General features: G+C 35.6%; 2 protein-coding genes across 7 annotated transcripts; both read right to left on the bottom strand.

Moving 5' to 3' along the window:
* Positions 1-998: 998 nt before the first annotated feature.
* Cox11 (Cytochrome c oxidase copper chaperone COX11) lies at positions 999-3494 on the bottom strand. The gene is made up of 4 exons (XM_090107906.1): positions 3151-3494; positions 2124-2279; positions 1484-1651; positions 999-1218 (listed from the first exon to the last, which is right to left on the bottom strand). Exons 1-4 carry the CDS (start codon positions 3382-3384, stop codon positions 1075-1077), a joined length of 702 nt encoding a protein of 233 aa, XP_089964032.1. The 5' UTR covers positions 3385-3494; the 3' UTR covers positions 999-1074.
* Positions 3495-4510: 1016 nt separating this feature from the next.
* LOC149904259 (uncharacterized) lies at positions 4511-21459 on the bottom strand. 6 transcript variants are annotated; one of them, XM_090107905.1, is made up of 6 exons: positions 21240-21457; positions 20527-20733; positions 19873-20139; positions 15833-16067; positions 14941-15012; positions 4511-4949 (listed from the first exon to the last, which is right to left on the bottom strand). In XM_090107905.1, the coding sequence occupies exons 2-6, from the start codon at positions 20698-20700 to the stop codon at positions 4663-4665; spliced, it is 1035 nt and encodes a 344-aa protein (XP_089964031.1). In that variant the 5' UTR covers positions 20701-20733; positions 21240-21457; the 3' UTR covers positions 4511-4662. The 6 variants fall into 6 exon arrangements, with proteins under 6 accessions (XP_089964031.1, XP_089964030.1, XP_089964026.1 ...); XM_090107904.1 differs by lacking the exon at positions 4511-4949 and adding an exon at positions 7739-9643 and having other exon boundaries at positions 21240-21459; XM_090107900.1 differs by lacking the exon at positions 4511-4949 and adding an exon at positions 10198-11823 and having other exon boundaries at positions 21240-21458.
* Positions 21460-22338: the final 879 nt, after the last annotated feature.

A 22338-nucleotide genomic window follows, 5' to 3' on the forward strand; every position in this document is an offset into this window, starting at 1 on the left:
TGAATTAAAAAAAATCGCAGCTTCAGTAACGATTGACACCAGACAAATTCAAGGTGAGGCTTCGAATACGGACAATGATTCCGTACAATCTGTTACATCCTATGAACAGAACCAAGTTAACAGCCATCATGTGGTTTGTGATAATTCAGAAGCAGACCATTCAGACACTTTGCTTTTGCTTTTGTTTTGCTTGACACTTCGGGATCAGAATCTAAAAATCGGAATTTACACTAGAAAATACATTCTAGAAAATACAATGTTATGGGTTTTCTATTTACATCAGGGAACCCTACTAATTTAATCCAGTATATGGCATGACAGTTGTCAAAACTACGTTCGTTTGCGGACGTATAATAGCCACGGAGTTGCTATTTGGCATCCTATACAGCAATTTGGTGTAAAATTAGTTTTTTAATTACTTAAAACTCAATAATTCGAGGGGGGCATGAAAAAAACAGCGTAATTATGCATATAATCTATCAGTAAAATTTCATTCACAAGTCAGTTTATGTATCTAACATAATTAACAGTGTAACAAAAATTAATACTCGACACCACGATGATGGTTCCTATAGTTATTTACTCGTATTATCAATTGGTACACGATTTACCATTTTGTATTATAATTATAGCGTCGCAGTGACTTGTACATCGCAACTTCGTGCTACAAAAGATTTGCGGTTACTCTTAAAACACAACTTCGCGCTGTAACAGCATCGCGGTTCCTTTTATATCACTACTTCGCTCTATAACAGCATCGCAATTCTATAAGTGTACTCTTCTATAGGTCCAATTGGCATCTGAGTTGCTGCTACAGCAACATAATACCATCAAATGGCTTTATAAATGCGCCACTTTGGGCTTTATACAACGTTCTTATCACCCTTATAGAACTACCAGTTAGCACCTCTGAAACGTTCTTATCCCTTCTATAGAGCAACGATTTGTTGGTTGGGTTGTATGGGAATTGGGATGCAATAAAAAAACTTTGGTTTAAATCCATTTTTTATTAAAAATAAATAAAACAACTTTTATACATTTCTATTTTCTAACTAAATACTACTTTGTGTCAAATTATTTAACATAGGAAGGAACTGGCAACTTCAATCCCTCTTTCGCCTCAAAGAATGTGTAGGACAATACTATCTCATCAATGTATTCCATCTTTGGGTCTTCGCTAAATTCTGGATCTATGTAGAAGAATACTGGCATGTTTACCTGTTGAAAAAAAAATTTAATACTTTAATAACAAATTAATTACTAGTTTTTATAAAAATAGGAATCAAATATAGTGATTAAAAATGATCATTGATATTAATAATTATCTTATTAAGATGGTAAGAGCAAGTTATTAATTTATGGCAGCATGCTCCTATTTATATTGGAATTAATTTAAGTGCTTATGAAACCCATGGGCAAAATTCTATTTTATGTTCTTTGACAAATTAAAGGCAATAATAAAATAAATCACCTTCTAACTTACCATTTCATGAGGATTGAGCATCTGTTCTTCGAAACAGAAGCATTGTATCTTATTGAAGTACTGGCCGGCTTCAAACGGGATCACATTGTAAGTGCTTATACCAACCACAGGCTTGTCTGTTGGGTTGCGGGCCGTGTAGAAAGCTAGGGCTGTTTCACCAGGTACTACCTGGAAAATGTATAATTTTATTAAAAGGAACAATCCTAAAATAACATGAAAAGAGGCAATGGGGATACAATACACTTTACTGTTACTTTAACCAGCAAGATTATATCTTTCCTATTCTGCAATTAAAGTAATGAACATATTTAAACAAAGTATCAAGTTACTAATTCTACAATTTATCATAAAAACTAGCTGTGCCCCGCGGTTTTACCTACATTGTTCTGGTCCTATTTTTCTTAGCGTGATGGTATATAGCCTATAGCCTTCCTCGATAAATGGGCTATCTAACACTGAAACAATCTTTCAAATCGGAACAGTAGTTCCTGAGATTAGCACGTTCAAACAAACAAACTCTTCAGTTTTATAATATTAGTATTGATTAAAAAGCATTATTTAAATACCACACAGATGTAATACGAAAGAATATATAAAATTCTAAAATACCAGTATCTCTGAATCGACTATCTTCACTTACTGTGATATCAACTTGTTGCGGCTTGAAGTTCCACTGCATGGAGGAGGCTACATCAGCGTTGAAGCGAATCTTAATAGGCCTCTCCTTAACAGCTGTCATTTTGCTCACATCATCTGTGGCCTCCGCTTGGCCTGTGGTGCCTCCATAGCTGTATGCCTGTATTGAGGTGTAAAATATTAAAATAACATTTTTTTTATAGACAAAAACAGTGTTCTACCAAAAATTCTCAGCTGTAATTTTTGCCTTTCTTTCTATAGAATATTTGGATTTCCTTAGTGATTGCAGAGTCCATAACCATTGATTTTTAGCAAAAATACTTAATTATTAAAGTGAACATAGATTTAGTATGAAACAATTAAATAAACCGTCTTAAAACTGTTTGGGTCATTGAAGAACAATGTTTAAAATGTTATGTAAAAATATTGTTATAACATAATATCATAAATGTATTCATGGACGTATAAAAAAAGACGGACGCCGTATTACGAACAAACAACGTGAAGCCACCATAGTAAGCTAGCGATCGTGTAAAGACAATGAACACGCACACACTCTCACCATAGTAAGCTAGTCGGCCGCCATTACGTCGTGAACCGTCGACCGATTAACTGCGTCACTGTTTCACAAAAAATATTTAAAATGCCGTCTTGCGTAGTTAAATGGTGTCGCAACAGTACAATTTTAAATAACAAAACACAAGGGATTACATTCCACAGGGAACCAAGTTATTTCATTAATGTTTTAATGACAAAATTATTACGACAAAATTTATAGAAAAAAAAATACAGCCGCCATTGTCATCAGGACATCTGTTGCCATAGTGTTGCCATGGCAACATGTCACACACACATGGATGTGTCGCCGCCATTACTAGGCTTCACTCAATGTTTAGGCGATATACCGTCCGTCTTTTTTTATACGTCCATGAATGTATTAATGTTTTTAAGAAAAAGCTCAACAGGATAATTTTATAGATGTGTATAATATTATTATCCCTTTGATAAGGAAAAAGTGATAGGTTACTTACTTGACAAAATATCCTGTATAATGGAACTGCTGCATAACTTAATCCTACAGTCATAACACCTAGTGCAATCATATAATTAAGAGTTGACCGGATTTTCTTTTGCTCATGCACTTTCCTTATAAAAAGTAAATCTGGAGAAAAATGTTTCGGGCTTAACAAAGTTTGTTGTGAAACCTTATAGTTACATTTTAATGTATTAAAACAATGTCTATTAACTCGAACTAAACGATTCATTGTGCTTTTATTTACAATCTTATTATTTTAATTCATTTTTTCTCAAATGATTCAAAAATTAAATTTTTTGACATTTGCTCGTATTATGCAGGGTGACAACTGACACTGACGGATTTCTTTTCTATTATCTATTCTATGCAAATAGTCGGGTCTGTTGTTTATGATATTTTTTTGCGCTGCAGAGGCTGCAGACTGCAGTCGTCTTTGTATTTTGTAGTGTTCTTAAAAACTAAATAACAATCAATTTTTAATTTTTATTAAAATAGCGAGCAACTATAATAAATACCGAAATTATGATTTGCATCTAACATCAGTCGTCGTAATTGCAGCCGTGGGACGTTCACTGTTGGACAAGGCCTCCCTAAGTTTTCATAACATCAAATACATAATTATAATTTAAATCGGTACCTGCTAACATAATATAATAGCTTTAATTTTACTTTGTCCGTTTAAATGTCCACAAACGATTTTTGTAGCGATGCCAAGGATATATTTTACATTCGCAAGATTTATTTTAAATAATTTTTGTGATTTCTACTGGATGCACCCTGAGTTATTAATTCACCGCTCAAAAAGTAATTCGTGAATCACTCTTGATACTCTAAAATGGCATCATTTTATTTAAATTGGGATCCGCTATTTGGAAGTCACTACATCTCACGCATAAAACACATCTATATAAGTCAGGCAATTATCTCTGTTTCTTATTGGCTATTCTGAAACGTGGTCTTTAATTTTCAAGTTTCGATTATACATGTCTAGTTAGTACATAAGCAGTTAACTACATTACATGCTTATGCATCTTTCCGTTTTGCAATAACTTAAGAATCTAAAGAACTGGATATTGAAGGAGTATAAGCACTGACTGGGTATTATTTTTATTATTTCACAAAAATCTCATTTTAATATTATTATCCATTATAAAATAGAGGCGCTTTTTTATTTCCCATTGCATATGAACATATTTTTTGTTTTAATTTGGGTAAAATGCATGTTTGTTTTTTAAATATAACTTCCAACATGATACAATAAATACATTAGCAATTAAAATTAACGAATTAACTATAATATGGATACTAATAAATAATATAATCTATTCTCTATAATTTACTGCACGAGAATTCTTTGTACTCCGACTTAATTCTAAATTTAAGACTATCTTTTAACATTTACAAGATAGTAAAAATAAGTTTAATGTAAAAAAGTAGACTCATTAATTAACATAATAAATATAATTAATTTAATATCACAATTTTGTTACTTTCACTAATTGTTCGATCATCCTTGATATTCTAGCGTCATAATTTTGTGTTTTGTCTTTATGTGTGCGTCGGTGTGAGTTTTCTGATACGCCTTGTAGGTGCAGTCGAGGAAGGGACATCGGAACATGGGTTCCTTCCCACATTCATATGTTACGTGTCTTCTGTATGTACTTTTATGCCTGTATTTTCTCTTGCATTTCTCACACTCATAACTGGTGTCGTAAGGTGACCAAAAGTTTTTCGTCTTCATCGGGACCACCGGCAACATATTTTGCATCATCGTTTTAAAAAAATCCACTTCACCTGCAACAATTAAAGTCTTCTCTAATATTTTATTTTCATCCTTACCATTCATAAGCTATAACCTGTACATATTTACCTACCTACTACGGTCTATGTCTTATTTTAAGGGTACTATATATTTACAATAAATAATAGTATTATAAAATCAAGAACATTTATTCACATACACAAATGAAAGAAAAACAAACCACACCGCTGTAGAAATATAAATTAAAACTTAACAGAAAAATTTGTGCGAAATTAATTCCTTGAAGGATATCGTAGAACAATTAATATTTAATAAATGATTATTTTAATGTAAAGCTAGTATTGTTCCAAATGCCCACAAAAATTATTATGGAATAACTTATAATTTGCAAAATTGCCCTCATTTCCAATCCGCTATATTTTTTTTCCATTACATAAATAATATTTGTTCGTAAATCGTGTGTAAAGTAAATGAAAAGTATTGTAATATTCAATACTCAGTCACATTTGGGCCATAAATTTAACACGAGTTTTGCACATATTAAAAACCATATATAAATATACAATTTATTTAAATTGTGCTAAGTTCGATACGTATGTATATATTTGTTATTCACAGTGTCGTACATTTTAAATTTAAGAGGCAATATTAATTATTGTCAGATAATATGTAAAACGTAGTCAGTTAATACACACTTATTTTTCAATCAACAAAAATAAAACTTATAATACACATTTTTGGTGGGTAAAATGTTAGTAAACTGACAATATTAATAATATTTATTATAGCATTAACACCCCTAGCCTCAATTTTCTATCCGGCTGTGCATAAAAATTCAATCGTTATTTATTTCAATAAAAATGTGCGTATATATTATTAACTATTCCAAAAAATTTAGAGATATAATATTTTCTTTGGTGCCATTAAAAATAATTTTTGTTTTAGAAATGCATTTAAAATCTTTGGTTAACCTGCAAGAATTTTTTACTTATTATAATAATTTACTTATAAATATTAAGGCACTTAGGTATTTTATATCTTAACACTAGAATCGACTGGATTTGGTTAAAAATATTGCTTTTTGAACTTCGATGGTAACTTAATTAACAGTAACAAATGCAAATAAAATATTATACATGAAGGTACGCTTTAACAGGAATACTGGACTTATAATACAAGTTACATAAAACATGTTTCAAATTATAAACTTCTTTGGTAACAAGGAACACTCACTAAATATTAACAACAAGAACAAGAAATATAACAATCTATTTATAATACGTATAAAATTATCGAAAAACATGTCTTACAAAATAGTCTTATAATTACAATATATCATAAAACATTAGTATTTGGCTTTCTATTGACTACTAAAAGGTATTTGGTAACGATATTATGACCTATTTCACTAAAGCTGCCTTTTCAGGTTTGTTTTGTTTCGTGACAAAACATAATTAATAATTGCTTACAAAATGCCTCATAGCGAAGGTGATGGCAAGTATTGGCCCCTTTTAATTATGGCCAAATCAATGTTTTAAATTAATTTTTCTATACATGAGGCATAATACACAATCCTCAAAAAACTTATTGCAAATAGCGCATTTCAATTGGTCACCCCTAAGGAGATAAACAAGCCACATGTTTTGTAGTTATTTATACACAACTTAACTTTTAATCAAAAGGTTAGCAATGTTTAAAGCCATTATTTTGAAAAAGAAACTAACCAATGAAAATGCGTTATTTTTCACAAAGGAGTATTAAGACACTTATGGCTTTGAGTAACAAAATATGTGATGATTTAGTTCAGCCGACTCGTCCCCTCTTCACTGTAGGATTCTCCAATAATTCTCTCGTTGATATAAAATGTTTTAAGTATACGCCCAGGGATTATCTTGCGTTAATCAAAACTGTAACAGAGATAGTCATTTGTTAACACATTTAAATCATCAGCATCCGTCTGCTAGAGAAATAAAGCGTGATCATGTAATTACAGTGAGTTTTGTACTATCGACCTGTGCGGTGGCGGCAGAGCCGTTTATAAAAATGTTAGTATGTTAGTGGTCCCAAGTTGCTCGTGTTTTAGTCCATTAGTGTAGGTGTACAAATGTTTACTGACGTGTGAGTGGGACCCTATCGCGGGTCATTCCGACACAAAATCCACTTTCTCTGGGAGGTCTTTGTGCAGGTGGCGCTCGTGCAGCAACAAGTTGTGCTTCTGGTAGGCGCGGTACACGCAATAGGGGCACTTGAAACTCGGCTGTTTCCTACACTCGTACTTTATATGCCGCTGCAGCGATCCCTTGTGCTTGTACTTGTTCCCGCAATCCACGCACTCATACAACGTCCACCCGGCTTTGCCGCTGCTAAGACTGGCAGTACCGTAACCCAATATATAAGGTGTGTACAACTGTGCAACTGAAATTAAAACGCAAACAAAAATAAATACGTGCAAATAATAATAAGCTACCACCTGTGAAGCGAAGCCACCGTACGGGATGTGCTACCATAAGCGTAAGATAATGCACCATGTCTCCCATTAATTTGCTTCTCATTAAATATTTCAATTTTGTCTACGACTACGACCTCTACCTAATCAAGGTGTTTTCATCATGCAACCTACGATACCGATAGAGAATAGAACGTACATTTAAAATGGAATACTTCCATGCATAAATCCATTTTAAATATCCATTTAACAAAGGTATATTAGAAGAACATGCAATGTTAGTATCCCAAGAAATGTTAGGCACCGTTAGAATTAAAAAATAGATACTCATCCTAAAGTTAATTCTAAAACGAAGTAAAAATTAAAACTAAAAAATATCAAGAATAGCAACTTTATTTTAAAATACAAAAAAGGTTATAAAAATACAATCAAATGCAATAAAATCACTGTAAACTTATTGTCTCGTTTATGTAAATACTATAATAGGTAGTAATTTTGAAACTAGGTTCGTTCTGAAATCACTTGGGTCGAGATATCGCCGTGGTATCGGCCCTGAGCCTCATTTCATTTGAAACGCCCTATCACAAGTCTATTCAACTTCAATTGTATAATATCACAACCTAGATATTTTGATTCATTTATTGATTTGTGAACTTATTAAAAACTTTAATTTCTAATGACTAATTTTCGAAGGCACTTAGGGTATCTGTATGACTGTTGTACTTATTGAGCTCTACACATTGATTGTACGATGGTAACTCGAAACGGTTATTTAAGCGACCCAGACCAGACAATGTTGTTCGCGCCATTTTTGTAAACTACCGTCATGTCGAATAACATTATCAATCCTAGGGCCGCATACTTATTATCGCTACGTGGTAATACATAAAATACTTATAACTACGTGGAAGATTATTTTGAACGTCCAAATACGGTTCGTAAGGTGAAAGGCAGCGTACATTGTACTCGATTCAACAATAAGGCACTCGTTCTGGTCAAACCTAAATCTAACAATAATTGGCCCCAAATATAACAATTTGATAACATTCGTTTTCAGGAACTTACAATTAATTCGACTTACATCTGCGAATGTCCTAGTACATAAAATAAATGCATTACAAGTAAAGAGATCTAAAAATAATCGAATCAAAACCATTTAACTTATGAGTATTACAAAAATAATGGAACATGCATTATGGCAAAGACCTAGACTGCTTAAAAGCGAAAATAGCTTCATTTCAATATCATCTAACGTATTACTATACACGAAATATAATATAGGTTTATTCAACCACACTTGACGATTTCGTAACAAACTTAAACGTTAATCTCTGTCGAGGGAGCGAACTCACAGTACTGATCGCGTACCATCATTTAGACATCTAATTTTAGTAACTGCAATGGTAACAACTTTAAACTATTTCTCTCGAACTAGCAAAGCTAAACGCGTACACTATCAAAACGGGAATGATACTTTACACAATAAATGCTGTACATAAAAACATATAAAAAAGTATAAAAAGCGTAACTATACAATCACTATCTTATTATACTGGATAAATGCAACAGTTACGGACACCGCTGCGGTTGCAATCAGTGCGAATACTATAATTCGTCGTGAGATTAAATTCATACGGAGCGGTCGGTCCGGGGACCGCCGCGGGTAACGTCTGCGGGACCGTGCCTGGGCCGCCCGGGGTGAGAGTCGATCATGTGTAATATTGAGCATTCGAAGTCTACCGAGAGTAGTCGTTTATTTTGCATCTGGCGTTAAAACTATCTCAAAATCACAAAAAGAAAACTGGGAAAACCCACACGGAATCATGAACGGCGGGAACCCAGGCACGGTCGGGTCTAAATCTAACGTGACCGAATGCCACTATCACAAAGAGATTACATCACATTTATCACACGGGAGCGCTAGTCGCTACATGCACGCGTCGACGTTGTCCTGCTTGATGTAGGGCTCGGGCTTGACGTACACCTCGCGGTGCATCCGCTCCATGTGGCGCGCGATGTGCATCTTCTGCTTGGCGCGGTACACGCAGTACGGGCACTGGAACTGGGGCTCCTTGCCGCACTCCCACTTCTGGTGGTTCCGCAGCGACGACTTGAGCTTGTACACGCGGCCGCAGTCGGGGCACGTGAAGCTTTCCGTGGGGCCGGCGGGCGGCGGGCCGGCAGGCCGCAGGCCCGCCACGAGCGGCAGCGCCAGGCGGGCCGACCACTGCTCCCACGACAACCCCCCGAGCCGACCGAAGCCTTCCTCCCCCGCGCCACCTGAAACCCCACACTGCTGTAGCGACCCGCCACACGGCTGCCTGCCTATCCTACATACATACATATATAAATATATTGTTATACACATACATATCTACTGTGAGTGTCACCGAGTGCTGTGATGGAAGCGTTGCGAGAAGGAAGTGAACAAAAATAAAGAACAAAAAAGAGAATTTCAACGTTTATTTTTAAAATGAAAAAGTCTCGAGCCTCGCGAGTGGCGACAACGACGCCAATGGGTTATGTTCCCGCGCGTTTAGGTAAACGTTTAAATGAACGCAGTCGCCCGACCCGTGGGTTTTGCTCGTCTACCTGAAATTAGTAATTATATTAGTACGAACGACCGACGAAAAGAAAAAAAAACAAAATGAGTGAAAACTAGCGAGTGATCGTCATGCAACATGCGTAGAAAAATAAAACAACTAATAAATTAAACTGACTTACCGAGACGCGGAAACGAACAGAACGAAAATCATTATGAAATAAAAATATATAAAAAAAATAACAACAAAAAGGAAAGAAAGGATAATATAATGCAACAAAAAAAGACAGTATTATACACTATAGTTATATTTTATTAAACTTCTCTACCAAATAAACCCCAATATATTCATATAAAATCACACTAAATGATTAACTATGTTTTCAATAATATTAAAAAACAACGTGAACGTAGTTCTACTTAATACATAACTTATGTTCAACAAACATGATATGGTGGTACATTGCGATATAAACAACGTCGTATACACTTATACGACTCTAACGGTTCAACAGACAACATTCATCCTCCACACCTTTTAAACTAATACTGACTTTGGTCAAATAGCTTCGTTATCCTATTTTAACAACAACAGTATACGATAAACGACACATCAATAACGTTATTGCGAATTCTAAATATCAATGAATATCAATAATTTTTTAAACCTTTTTGAACACATCAATATATCCCAGTACACCGAAACCGAACGAATAATAAATTAACTAAAGGTAACATTGTAGGCACTTCATGAGCTCATCCGTCATTACCTCTCGCCGGAGCGACTCTATCTAATTAACCTAATAAATAATAAATTTAAATTATATTCTCAATAGCTTTGGATTCACTAAAATTTGGGAAGACAAGTGAATGGTCCCTGAATTTATAAATACGATTATACAATATAAAAACTTTTAATTAAATATTTCTCGGAAAGCGAGCGCGAGGCCCGCAGTGTATAACATTATAATATCTAACGTTTAATATCATTATTGCACTATAATGAAGCATGGAATTATCCCTCGAAGGAATGTTAGGACACTAAGACTACAAATTCGAGTTAGTATCGCCGTCGACTACGCTACATAGTATAAACGATTTCAACAATTTGGTAAGACAATTTGGGAGACGCAGTCTCGATATTTGGCACTCTGCCGCGTAACAATACTTAGGGCCGGTCGAGACCGACGATAAATAGACTCTAAAAACGAAAATAACAAAATTAAAACTAACGCCGTCGGGGAATGTGCACTTCACTACCTCTAGTGTATATCAATAATAATTATCAACAAAAAATAAAATATAAATATTGCGGAGCGATTTGGTCAGGTTTGCTTTGGTGTGATGCGCGTCCGGGGCGGGGCGGAGCGCTAGACGGGCGTCTTCTTGTTGCGGCGCACCTTGCTGCTGGCGTACACGAACCACTCGGTGTTGTGGTGCTTGCGGATGTGCACGCCGAGGTTGCCGCGCTGCTTGGCGCGGTACGAGCAGTACGGGCACTGGTGCGCCGGCGCCTTGCCGCCGCACTCCACGTTCTCGTGCCGCCGCAGCGTGGACTTCCAGCGGTAGCGCTTGCCGCAGTGCCGGCACTCGAACTGGCGGCTGGCGTCGTCCGAGCCGCTGTCGCGCTTGACCCGCGCGCCGTCGCCCGGCAGCACGATGTCGTCCGTGTCGTCGTACGAGTCCGACTCCTCCTTGCCCTCCGCGCCGCCGTTGTTGTTCTGCAGGAAGGCGCGCTGCAGCAGGTGCGCCTTGAGCGTGTCCGGGATGGCGTCCAGCGAGTCGAGCGGCAGCTTGGGCAGGTGCAGCGGCAGCGCGTAGGGCTCCGCCTCGGGCGGCGGCAGGCCGGCCGGGGCCAGCGCCCGCTGCGCCGACAGCAGCGACAGCAGCGCCGACGGCAGCGTGTCCTTGCCGAGCTCTGAAACCCAAACGTTTAATCGTATTGCAAATAATAAGCGCCACTACGCGTTCGGTTAATTCTACCAGGCTAATTGAGGAACCAAAGAAATGCGTTATAAAAAAAATAATAAAAATAATCTCGGTTAGAAAGGCGAAGCTTCTAATTCATGCAGACATGCACAGTCCGAATTCGATCGTGACGAATCTTCCCATAAGTTCGGGGCGGGGCATCGAATGAAACGCGCGTTTAGTAAAATCGTTTAATCGTTCAAAAAATATCCAATATCAATAAATTTCAGGCGAACTCTGTCGTTCTATAATACCGTATATAAAAGGAAGATCGTTAAGGCACTAGTATAAAAGCACTAAGTTAACCGCCGCAGACGCGTCAAAGTTTACAGTGAGCGATGCGTGCGGCCGGCCCGCCCGCGGCCCGCTCGGTCAGTCGGTCGCAGTTAAGTACTGAGTATGAGGCGGGGCGGCTCTGGGGCGGGGCGGGGCTCACTTGACGGGCAGCGGGCTGCGCGGCTGCTGGCGCTCGGGGTGCTTCTTCTCCACGTGCTTCTTGAGCTCGTTGCGGCGGTGCTTGCTGTAGCTGCAGTAGGGGCACTTGTACTGCGGCTCGCGGCCGCACTCCAGCGTCACGTGGCGCACGAGGTTCTTGCGCGCGTTGTAGCAGCGCTGGCAGTTGGGGCACTTGTAGCCCTTCTCCGTCTTGTACTGCGCGCACGGCAGCTGGCTGGACGTGCGCGGCAGGATGTGGTAGCGGGGCTCCGGCTTGCCGTCCCGCTCCCGCTCGGGCTCCGCCTTCAGCTTGTCGTTCTCCTTGCTGTCGTCGGGCTCCGGCAGCTTGGTCACGTTCTTCAGTATGGCGAGCGTCGTCGCCCGCGCGCTCTCCTCGATAACCTTTTTACTACTTCGCGTCATTATATTATGTCTCGCCTTCTGACCTGCAATAGAAATTTGCGGAATAATCATGTGAACGGTGAGGCGAGCCGGCCGACTGCGGGTTAGAAGCTCAAAGAAAAACAAAATCGACTTGAATGAATATATTTAAAAAAACTAGAAAAATATAACAAAAACTAACAAAAATAAACAAGATCTTTCGAAACAAAAAAAAATATACTTCTTTACGATTTAAAAATTATCTTTTACAAAATCAACAAAAATAAAAATAAAAGTATGGCACAAGCATCGATAAAAATATAAACTTAAAAAATGAGAAACGCAAGAGTTTGAACCGTTTTAACAATTCATGTTTTAACAAACGATGAGAGCGAAACTTAATAGCTTACGACTACATAAATAACAAAAAATACCAAACTGGCAAGCAATATAAAAATAAAGGTTAATTTATACTGGTAATAAAGAGATCGAAAACTTAACAAATAAAATAAGAAAGCAAAAATCTAATACTGATATAAATAAACATAAAAGATGTGAGTATCAAAATGGGTGCTTTTGAGCGATATGGCCGAGCAAAGTCTTTTTCTGGGAATACTTCTTCCCGCACTTTTCGCAGACGAACTGCGGCCCGGTGACGCATTCGTACTTTTCGTGTCTCAACTTATTCCTCTTATATTTATATTGCTTCGTCTTGCAGATCGAGCAAACATGGCAACCCTCAGAGTTCAAACTGTCATTTCTTTCCGATTTGATCTCCTTTTTATATTTTCTCGGCTTATAATTGACTTTCTTTCTGCCCATTTTCTTGCACTTTCTCCCCCTCTTTTTGCCTGGGGCTACGCCCTCGATTAAATCACATTTTTTTAGTAAGCCACGAGTTAATGGAAAAGGGGTTTTAGCGTATTGCAGGATGCTTAAGAGTGTTTCTGGAAGGGTAAAAAGCCATGATAAAAGCGTAGGTAGTTAAATGCACAGATAATATATGTTATGCACAGATAAAGAATAGTGTGGGAAATGTACATAGATTGGTTACGGTGATACATGCTAAGAAATGAGGATGTGTTCGACAGAATTCGAGGGGCCCTAACCCATTTGATTTTGTATTTACACGTCAATCAACAATTTTACATTTTTTACAAGTATTGAGACATCGAAAGTAATGTAGGTAAATGAAATGCGCATCCACTAGGAAACAAAATCGCCATGCTTACTCGGTACCTGCCTAGTGAACATGCATGAGGTAACTGTACTGAACGTAAAACATGAACTGCTAAAAAAGTCTTCTGCAGTGAAATCACATGTGAATGCAAATAAAAATATAAAAAAAAAACAAAATAAATAAATAAGCCACATAACCAACAAACTACGACGATAATCAGGATATTTACCTTTGTTTTCATACCTCTGTTCGCTTGTTGAATCTTCTTTATTTGAACACAACTGGCAAGTAATACACGAAATTTAGCGCCCGAAGGAAATAAGAAAAATAAAATGTTCTTAAAAACAATCGTATTGGCTTAGCGAAGGTGCGATGTGCACACGAGCTACATAAATAATTAAAATATAATAAATATCATAAATGTCACTTACCGCAACCATCCACCTCCGTTAAGGTTAAGAATTAATAAGTTAGCACTAAAGGGTTAACGCCGCAACACTTTATGGACATGCAATGATTTAGACCCCAGTAAACAAACAAAAGCCAAATGTTTAATTAATCTGAATTCGATACTTACCTTACATTTTTACCTCACCTAAAATAGGCTACAACAATCAAAACCTTTACCGAAAACCATAAACCTGAAATGTTGTTCAAATTCATAATATATAGGATATATTTGGAATAAGGATTAGTATTTGATAAAATTAGATAATTATTAAATATTTGTTGGTAGGTTCACATGTGAAAACACTAGCACTCTCGAGTCCGATGTATATAATGTTTATATAGATAATAAATAGATTATTTAAAGCGATAACTTTGTCTAGTTTCAAATTATGGGAAGACATTGCGCATTTCATCCGTTCCTTCATATTTGGAGCGAGCAACTTTACTGTGTCAATGGAAAGTTGATTGTTCCAACAACTTGAACCCCACAGAACAAATTGCATTGTGGTATAGATAATATAATAAATAGACAAACATGGCAATGCAACTTGTTGTTTATATAATTGTGACTGGCAACAGCAGTGTTGCCAGCCGCAATGTTGGCAAGTAAAAGCTGCTTACCTTGCGAATCTCGGACACTGTCATTTGAATTCATTAATTCATCTTGAGATCTTTCCATATGCCATTGAAAATCTGGAAAATTTATGTTTATGTTAATGATTTGGACCAGTGCCAAGAAAAAGTATTGCATTAAAGTTATTAGCAAGGCAAATGTACAGTTCTAATTTTTTTAATATTAATTTATACAGTTCTAATAATGTACTGATAGTAATATTCTGTTACAAGTTGTTTACATATTATTTTTCCATAATTTCTTATCAATTCTTCATATCTTCAACTATAACCTTTGAGAAAGTGCCCAATTATACATATTGTGACAATACAGGTGATTATGACTGAAGCTTAGTTAAATTAACATGTGAATCTGGAAGATTCATTACATCTACACAAAAGGAAAATCTTTTTAAATAAACATTACATAATCCTCTAAAAAAAAAAGAACCCCAAGGTATTGTACTTCATAATATATAAGTTATTAATAAAATATAAACATTATATTATTTTCATTGAGATATACATAATATGGAGACGACACCGCCTACATCACTTATGTTCCGATCAACATAAGCCTTAACTGGCTTAACTGCACACTCATTTTTTATTTGTTTTAAAGTGAAACGCATCAAATATGCCTTCGTGTGTGTTAAGATATTGCACAAATAATACGGAAAAGTGACTAACATAACTTTTCATCGGTAAGTACCTAACTAGATAATAATTTTTAAAACTTAGTTAGAGCAAAAAAATGGCACAGATCTTGTTTGTGGTGTCTCCTCCATACGTAGTAATATTATCCCAATGATTATTTATCAATATTTTCATTTCTCCACTATAATCTATTTCTCAATAGTGTTTAAAACAGTTCTCACAATACGTTCCACACAATACTCACTGCGTACGACGTCATTGTGCTGCGCGGGCTCCCCAGCCTCCTCGTCCAGGGTGAGATCCTCCACCCCGTCCCGGGACACCTCCTCCTTGCAGGCCACGTCCTCTGTCGGTTCGGGGGCGATTGGTGCAACGGGCGGGGCTTCGGTGGACAGGCGGCGCGCTTTCTTGCGTCGCCTGCTCGGACTGAGCGAGCCTTCGCGGCTGTCCACGCTGCCGTCACGGGCCTGTGCAGCGTTCTATTTATAGTTGACATGTTTAGTATTAAGATTTGTAGCTTTTCTTGTTGCAATCTTTGTTTATGTATTTATAGCATTTGAAAATGCATATTTTGTCTATACTTTAAATGTTTCTTATGTTTGTTTATGGTTAGTTGTTTTCATGGAGTTATTTTCAGGTATGTGTTTATGTAAATTGTTTCTCAAGGTTTTTTTAGGGTTCCGTAGCCAAAATGGCAAAAACGGAACCCTTATAGTTTCGTCATGTCCGTCTGTCCGTCTGTCCGTCTGTCCGTCTGTCACAGCCGATTTACTCGGAAACTATAAGTACTACAGTGATGAAATTTGATGGGAATATGTGTTGTATGAACCGCTACAAAAATATGACACTAAATAGTAAAAAAAAGAATTGGGGGTGGGGCCCCCCATACATGTAACTGAGGGATGAAATTTTTTTTTTCGATGTACATACCCGTGTGGGGTATCAATGGAAAGGTCTTTTAAAATGATATAAAGTTTTCTAAAAAACATTTTTCTTAAAGTGAACGGTTTTTGAGATATCAGCTCTCAAAGTCGTAAAAAGTATGTCCCCCCCCCTCTATTTTTATAACTACGGGGTATAAAATTCTAAAAAAAATAGAGGTGATGCATGCTAATTAACTCTTTCAACGATTTTTGGTTTGATCAAAGTATCTCTTATAGTTTTTGAGATAGGTTGATTTAACTGTAATTTATTATATTTGCTGCTACGGAACCCTTTGTGCGCGAGCCCGACTCGCACTTGGCCGGTTTTATTAATTTTATGTAAGTAACTTAGGTATCAATATGCACAAACTTAACAAATAATATAAAGCTGAAAAGTTTGATTGTTTTATGGCGCTTATTTCAGAACCCATTTAAAAAATACTTTCACTGAGATAGGTATGTGATCACTGACTGTTGAGGATACAGAAATATCAACCATGGGCGCAAGAACCGCAGTGTATGTGCTAGCTAGTGTTGCCGCTCGATAGTCCACTATCGATAGTCTATCGATTAACTATCGATAGTTGGGGAAAAGCAATAGTATCGATAGCACTATCGATACTATCGATAGTGTCGATACTATCGATAGTATCGATAGTCCTATAAGCATAAATACTATCGACACATAGCAATACCATCGATAGTATCGATAGTATCGATAGTCCTATAAGCGTAAATACTATCGACACATAGCAATACCATCGATAGTATCGATACTATCGAAGCTCAATATCGAACGAACTATCGATACTATCGATAGTGTCGATACTATCGAAGCTCAATATCGAACGAACTATCGATACTATCGATAGTGTCGATACTATCGATAATATCGTCCCATCGATAGTGACCTTTTTCTCGATAGTATTGCTTTATCAATAATATTATAGTGGATGACAGAGAACTAGATGTTAGAACTAGATGTCTCTTTATTACAACGATTAAACCAAATACTAGTCTTAACTTTTAAACTGAGTCATAATATGGGTCAGTGGCACTGACTGACCCATTATACCAAGAAATCGTGAACAATACTATTGCACAATTTACTACTATCGATAGCTCAAAACTATCGATAGTATCAGTACTTTCGATAGTATCGATTGTAGTTGCAATATTCAGTAGCAATAGTATCGATAGTATAGCAACTATTGGCAATCAATACTATCGATTTTATCGATACTATTGCAGTTCATCAATAGTATTCCATGATTAACGCTATCGATAGTATCGATAATATCGATACTATCGATAGTGCTATCGATATTCTGACTTATTTTCAAGGTCAACTATCGATAGTTCGGCAACACTAGTGCTAGCCGTACATCCTGAGTCATAGCCATCCTAATGTATAAAACTGAATAGAAGTAAAGTTTGCATGGGTCTTCTAATTCAATGATATTTGTAATAACATTTAGAAATTAAAACTGAATATTAATAAGTTAGGTGTATAAGAATTAAAATGCAATTATTAACGATTAGGGATTAAATTTAGATAAGATAAAACTTTTCTAACCATAGGTTAAACCATGGCTAAACACAATATGTATAATACTTTAATTCATCCCCTCTACCAATCCACCTGTTGGATATCTCATGTATTTATTGAAAATAGATTGAACCAACTTTATCTAACTCAAACACAAATATTCAATACAAGTGTACAAACTGAGTTTGTTTAAATATATTAAAGGTTTTTATCATTAACATATTATATTGAACAAAGCACTTCAATATGAGCAGAATTGCATAACTTTTCAGTAGTAACATGTTTATTTGTGAGGACACAAGTACAAGTAGGTCATCATTCAAATGTTTTTATGTGTGTACTGTGTAACCAATCTGTTAAACTGTACATCTATATTATTGCATTTGTTAATTTTGTAGTGATTTGCAATGCTGTTGATTTGTAGCCAATGCAATTCATTTGTTACGCATGAGTACTTGCGTTCGCACAATCAAGGCCTGCTACCATAGTAAATGAAAACATTGTTCTATAAACTATGAAACAAGACTTATCACTTAGAAATGGCATTGAAGCACTTAACATGCTAACACCACAGTAATTAAATATCAACTATCAAATGATGACGTAACATACTTAAAATTGTATTAAGGTTAGTGCCATTAGATGGTGCTCCCAATTAAAGACAATGCCTGTTAAGTGTCACATATTAACTAATTATCACTTAGAGGAATTGCAGCAATTTTGGATGGAAATTAAATAAAACATAATTTAATCATTATTTTGATTTCACATAATGAAATCAATGGATTTAACTTTAGAACAAGAATATTTTTTTTTAATAATTGTTTTTATGTTGTCTAATTGTTAAAACATGTATTGAACAGCCTTCAAAAGTGTTAAGGTTCTACCTTTGATTTATGGAAATCAGTCAACAAAGGTATTCATTAGTAAAGTGTTACAACTTCATGAATCTGCTTTTAAATTGAGTTGTTTTTTGATATTCTTTTGTAACCACAGATTTAAACAGTTTTGGTTGACTGAACAATATAATATAAGCCAATAGCATCCCAACTATACTGTTTTGTGTATTACTTTAAAAGTATTTTGTAATAAAAAATGTTCATATTTTATGTATAGTTTTCATTTAAAGCAAACATCAAAATTATTTTGTTCCCTCCTAACTACAATATTACTCCATCATTTTCTGAATTTAAGAATATTATTTATATTATTCATGTGCATAAAATATTGTGTAGTTTCAAGTATGCATTTTGTTCCTACCTCCATAATAAGGCTTCAGGAAATAGTTTACAATTACTCTTTGATTGCTTGTCAATGACATGTACAGTGTGTAATAAATAAGTGTTTGTTCAACAATTAGTGCACAATTTATCATATTTTATTGATGACTAGTATATGCACATAATATAAAACAATGTAAAATATAAACGGAACATGTAGGTAATCAGTAAATTTTAATTTCATTAAAATTTCTTGAGACCAAGGTTATTTAAGATATACCTGCATTTTTTGTTATAAATATTATGATGATGTCATAAAAATATGTATGTAGATACATAATTAATTTCAAATAGGTACATCTAGTTACGTAAAAGTCTCATATAGTATTTTGGTGTTTTAGGGTAGATTTTTCAACGCTTGGATAAAACTTATTCGTTGAATAATGTATAAAACTACCATTTTAAAAACATATTCTAATTGCCCGTATTTGACAGTTTACGTGACATTTTAATATTATCATGTAATACTTTATTGGACGGATAAGTTTTATCCAAGCATTGAAAAATCGGCCCTTGAAATGACTATAATTACCTGTGGTGGGGGAGACGTTGCTCTGGGCGGGTGTGCAGGTGTGATGGGGGTTGAGTGAGAGGGGCGCGACGGAGGCCTGGACGGCTTGTTGTCCGATAGACCTTTGATCTGCAGCGACTCTGCTGCTTTAAGCAATGCAGCCAACTGATCTTGGGAGATATTCACTTCTCCCCTGTACATGTAATCCATCATAGCTCTCAACTCGGCATACTTCACATCTTTTAATATTATTATTGGATGCTTGTCGTATTGTTGAGATAAAACACTCTGTAACAAAACACACATGTTTTGATTTCGATTTGTAAATAAATCAGAATGAATGTTAAGTATTCTTTTGTCAATATTTGACATTTTGTTGTAATAATATAGAATGTTTTAATAATGAGGCGAAAGTTATTTATTTAATTAGTTTTTATGCTAAGTAGATAGTAAAAGGATGAATGTTTGGTAATGATTCTAAACAAGTATTTGGAAAAGTTGTATGAACAACTTTCTGTTGCCAACTCATCTATGCATCAATCTAATCTAATTGCTCGTAATATACGAAAGCTAGCACGAAGCGACTGGAATGTTTATTAGAGCAAAACTGTGCTAGCTTGCACTAACTTATACACGAATCAATTGACCTACTTAGAGCGTTAACATGATACGTACCTCGAAATAGGGACTGCAAGCGGACAATACGACTTTATGCGCCTTGAGAGTCTTTCCTTCCGCAGCCAAAGTACAATCCACGTGAATTCCTTTCGCTAAAAGGGTGTCGAAAACTGACACCAACGTCGATTGGTGATTGTTCCACCGCAAACAGAACTGCTGGTCATCATCCATTGTGCTTTCGTACCACTCGTCGCGCCCACTCTCCTAATTCACAAAACAACAAAATTTAAAACGAATCTACCAATACACAACGCATTAATTAGGCCATCACGAAAACATATTTCAGATTACTGAAATATTCCACTAGCATCATATTTATCAATCACATAAAATATCTCACCAGAATCACTTCATAGGATTAGATCACGTCTGAACTTAACTAAATTAACTTTATAGACCACGTAAAGTAGTCGTAAGCGACGCGGCACAAAGAAAATGGCCGCTTTTCCAGCGCGACAAAAAATAAAATGGCGACGAAAATTCTAAGTTTTACTATTTCCTGAACAAACTTTTCCGTCGTCAAACAAGTCATCTAACCTTATTACAAAATCTAGCTCGACAAACTATTTACAAGTTTTGACTGTTGAATAACTTTAAGAAACTTTCGAAAAGTTCACTAGTGGAAATTTTCAATATGAAAAGTCGAAGCGATATAGTAGTAAGCACTCATCATATCTATAATGGCACTTTGAATTATTTCAAACACTTACCTTGACTATTTCATTAACTATTCTAACAACGTTTTAACACAAATATTTGTTCTGAAAAATTAATAAAACACAATCGTTTTCATAATCAACACATTGCTTTGCACACCCGCCAGCTTTCTTGATAGAATGAAATGAAAATACTAAACTATGCTATGTTGCAAGTTTAGCGAAGCGAAAGGCACCTCTACAAAAATCCATTGAAGTACAAGTTGAATACGAACAACAGAGTGACCCAAAATAAGCTCTTAAAATTGTTGCCAGTAACAAAATCAAAAGCTTGTTTAACTTGTAAATTAAGCAATAATTCTCGTTTAATTTAAAGAGATTGGCTAATTGAACTCATTTAATAAATATTTTTAATTTATTCAGACATTTTTAACAATTTCAAAGTGTTTTACTTAATCTAACATCACTATGACGTGATTTAACCTTGACCCAATTAATAAGTTAACTCGTGATTTGTGTCAAACTTTAATTTGATACCTATTCATTTTATAATTTTGAATAAATGTGGTAAAGATAATGTACTTTCTTGATAAAAGATTTTTAAATAAATGAAAATAAAGTGTTGTCTTTGAGTTATTTATTGTTCATAGCATTCGTAGCATTTTTTAAACAGAACTGTACAAATATGTATTGCTGCCATCTATTGTTAAGCGAGCGAACTACGACTTGTTGGTCTAGTCCAAGTTCTATTCACTAAAGCCAAAAGCAATCCTATTTTTTTATAATTCGTCCAAGCATTAATATACTTTTGAAATGTATGTATAATTCACAGTATAACAATTATATCCTTAAAGTATATTACTCTGAAGATACGAAACGAAAATTTCAAATAATTAATAATCAGCGCTAATACCTACTATTGTATTATTCCAACAACTTCGATAAATTAAATATAAGAAGCTGCCAGATACGAATGTGCTTGTTATCGTTGTCACTGAGGTAGGTACATAAATACATATTATATTCTGTATATATTTGAATACCTTCATTACGATAAATTATCTTTTTTATTTACGCATCATTACCACATCATTACCGCGTCATTTCTTGTAGGTACCGGTAAAACCTGCTAGCTTTGCCAACGTTTGCAGAC

This window comes from Colias eurytheme, chromosome 12 (assembly GCF_061535395.1).
Source record: "Colias eurytheme isolate Ceu_HAF_F1 chromosome 12, ilColEury1 Martin Lab GWU primary, whole genome shotgun sequence".
NCBI lineage: Eukaryota > Metazoa > Arthropoda > Insecta > Lepidoptera > Pieridae > Colias > Colias eurytheme.

Coding starts and splice junctions, on each gene's coding strand:
- Cox11 (XM_090107906.1), bottom strand. CDS start 3,384: ATGAATCGTTTAGTTCGAGTTAATAGACATTGTTTTAATACATTAAAA. Junction 2,280..3,150: donor TATACAGGATATTTTGTCAA/GTAAGTAACCTA, acceptor ACCTCAATACAG/GCATACAGCTATGGAGGCAC. Junction 1,219..1,483: donor TGCTCAATCCTCATGAAATG/GTAAGTTAGAAG, acceptor TTTTTTCAACAG/GTAAACATGCCAGTATTCTT.
- LOC149904259 (XM_090107900.1), bottom strand. CDS start 20,700: ATGGATGATGACCAGCAGTTCTGTTTGCGGTGGAACAATCACCAATCG. Junction 20,140..20,526: donor CTTGCAGTCCCTATTTCGAG/GTACGTATCATG, acceptor GTTTTGTTACAG/AGTGTTTTATCTCAACAATA. Junction 16,068..19,872: donor CAACGTCTCCCCCACCACAG/GTAATTATAGTC, acceptor AACTATAAATAG/AACGCTGCACAGGCCCGTGA.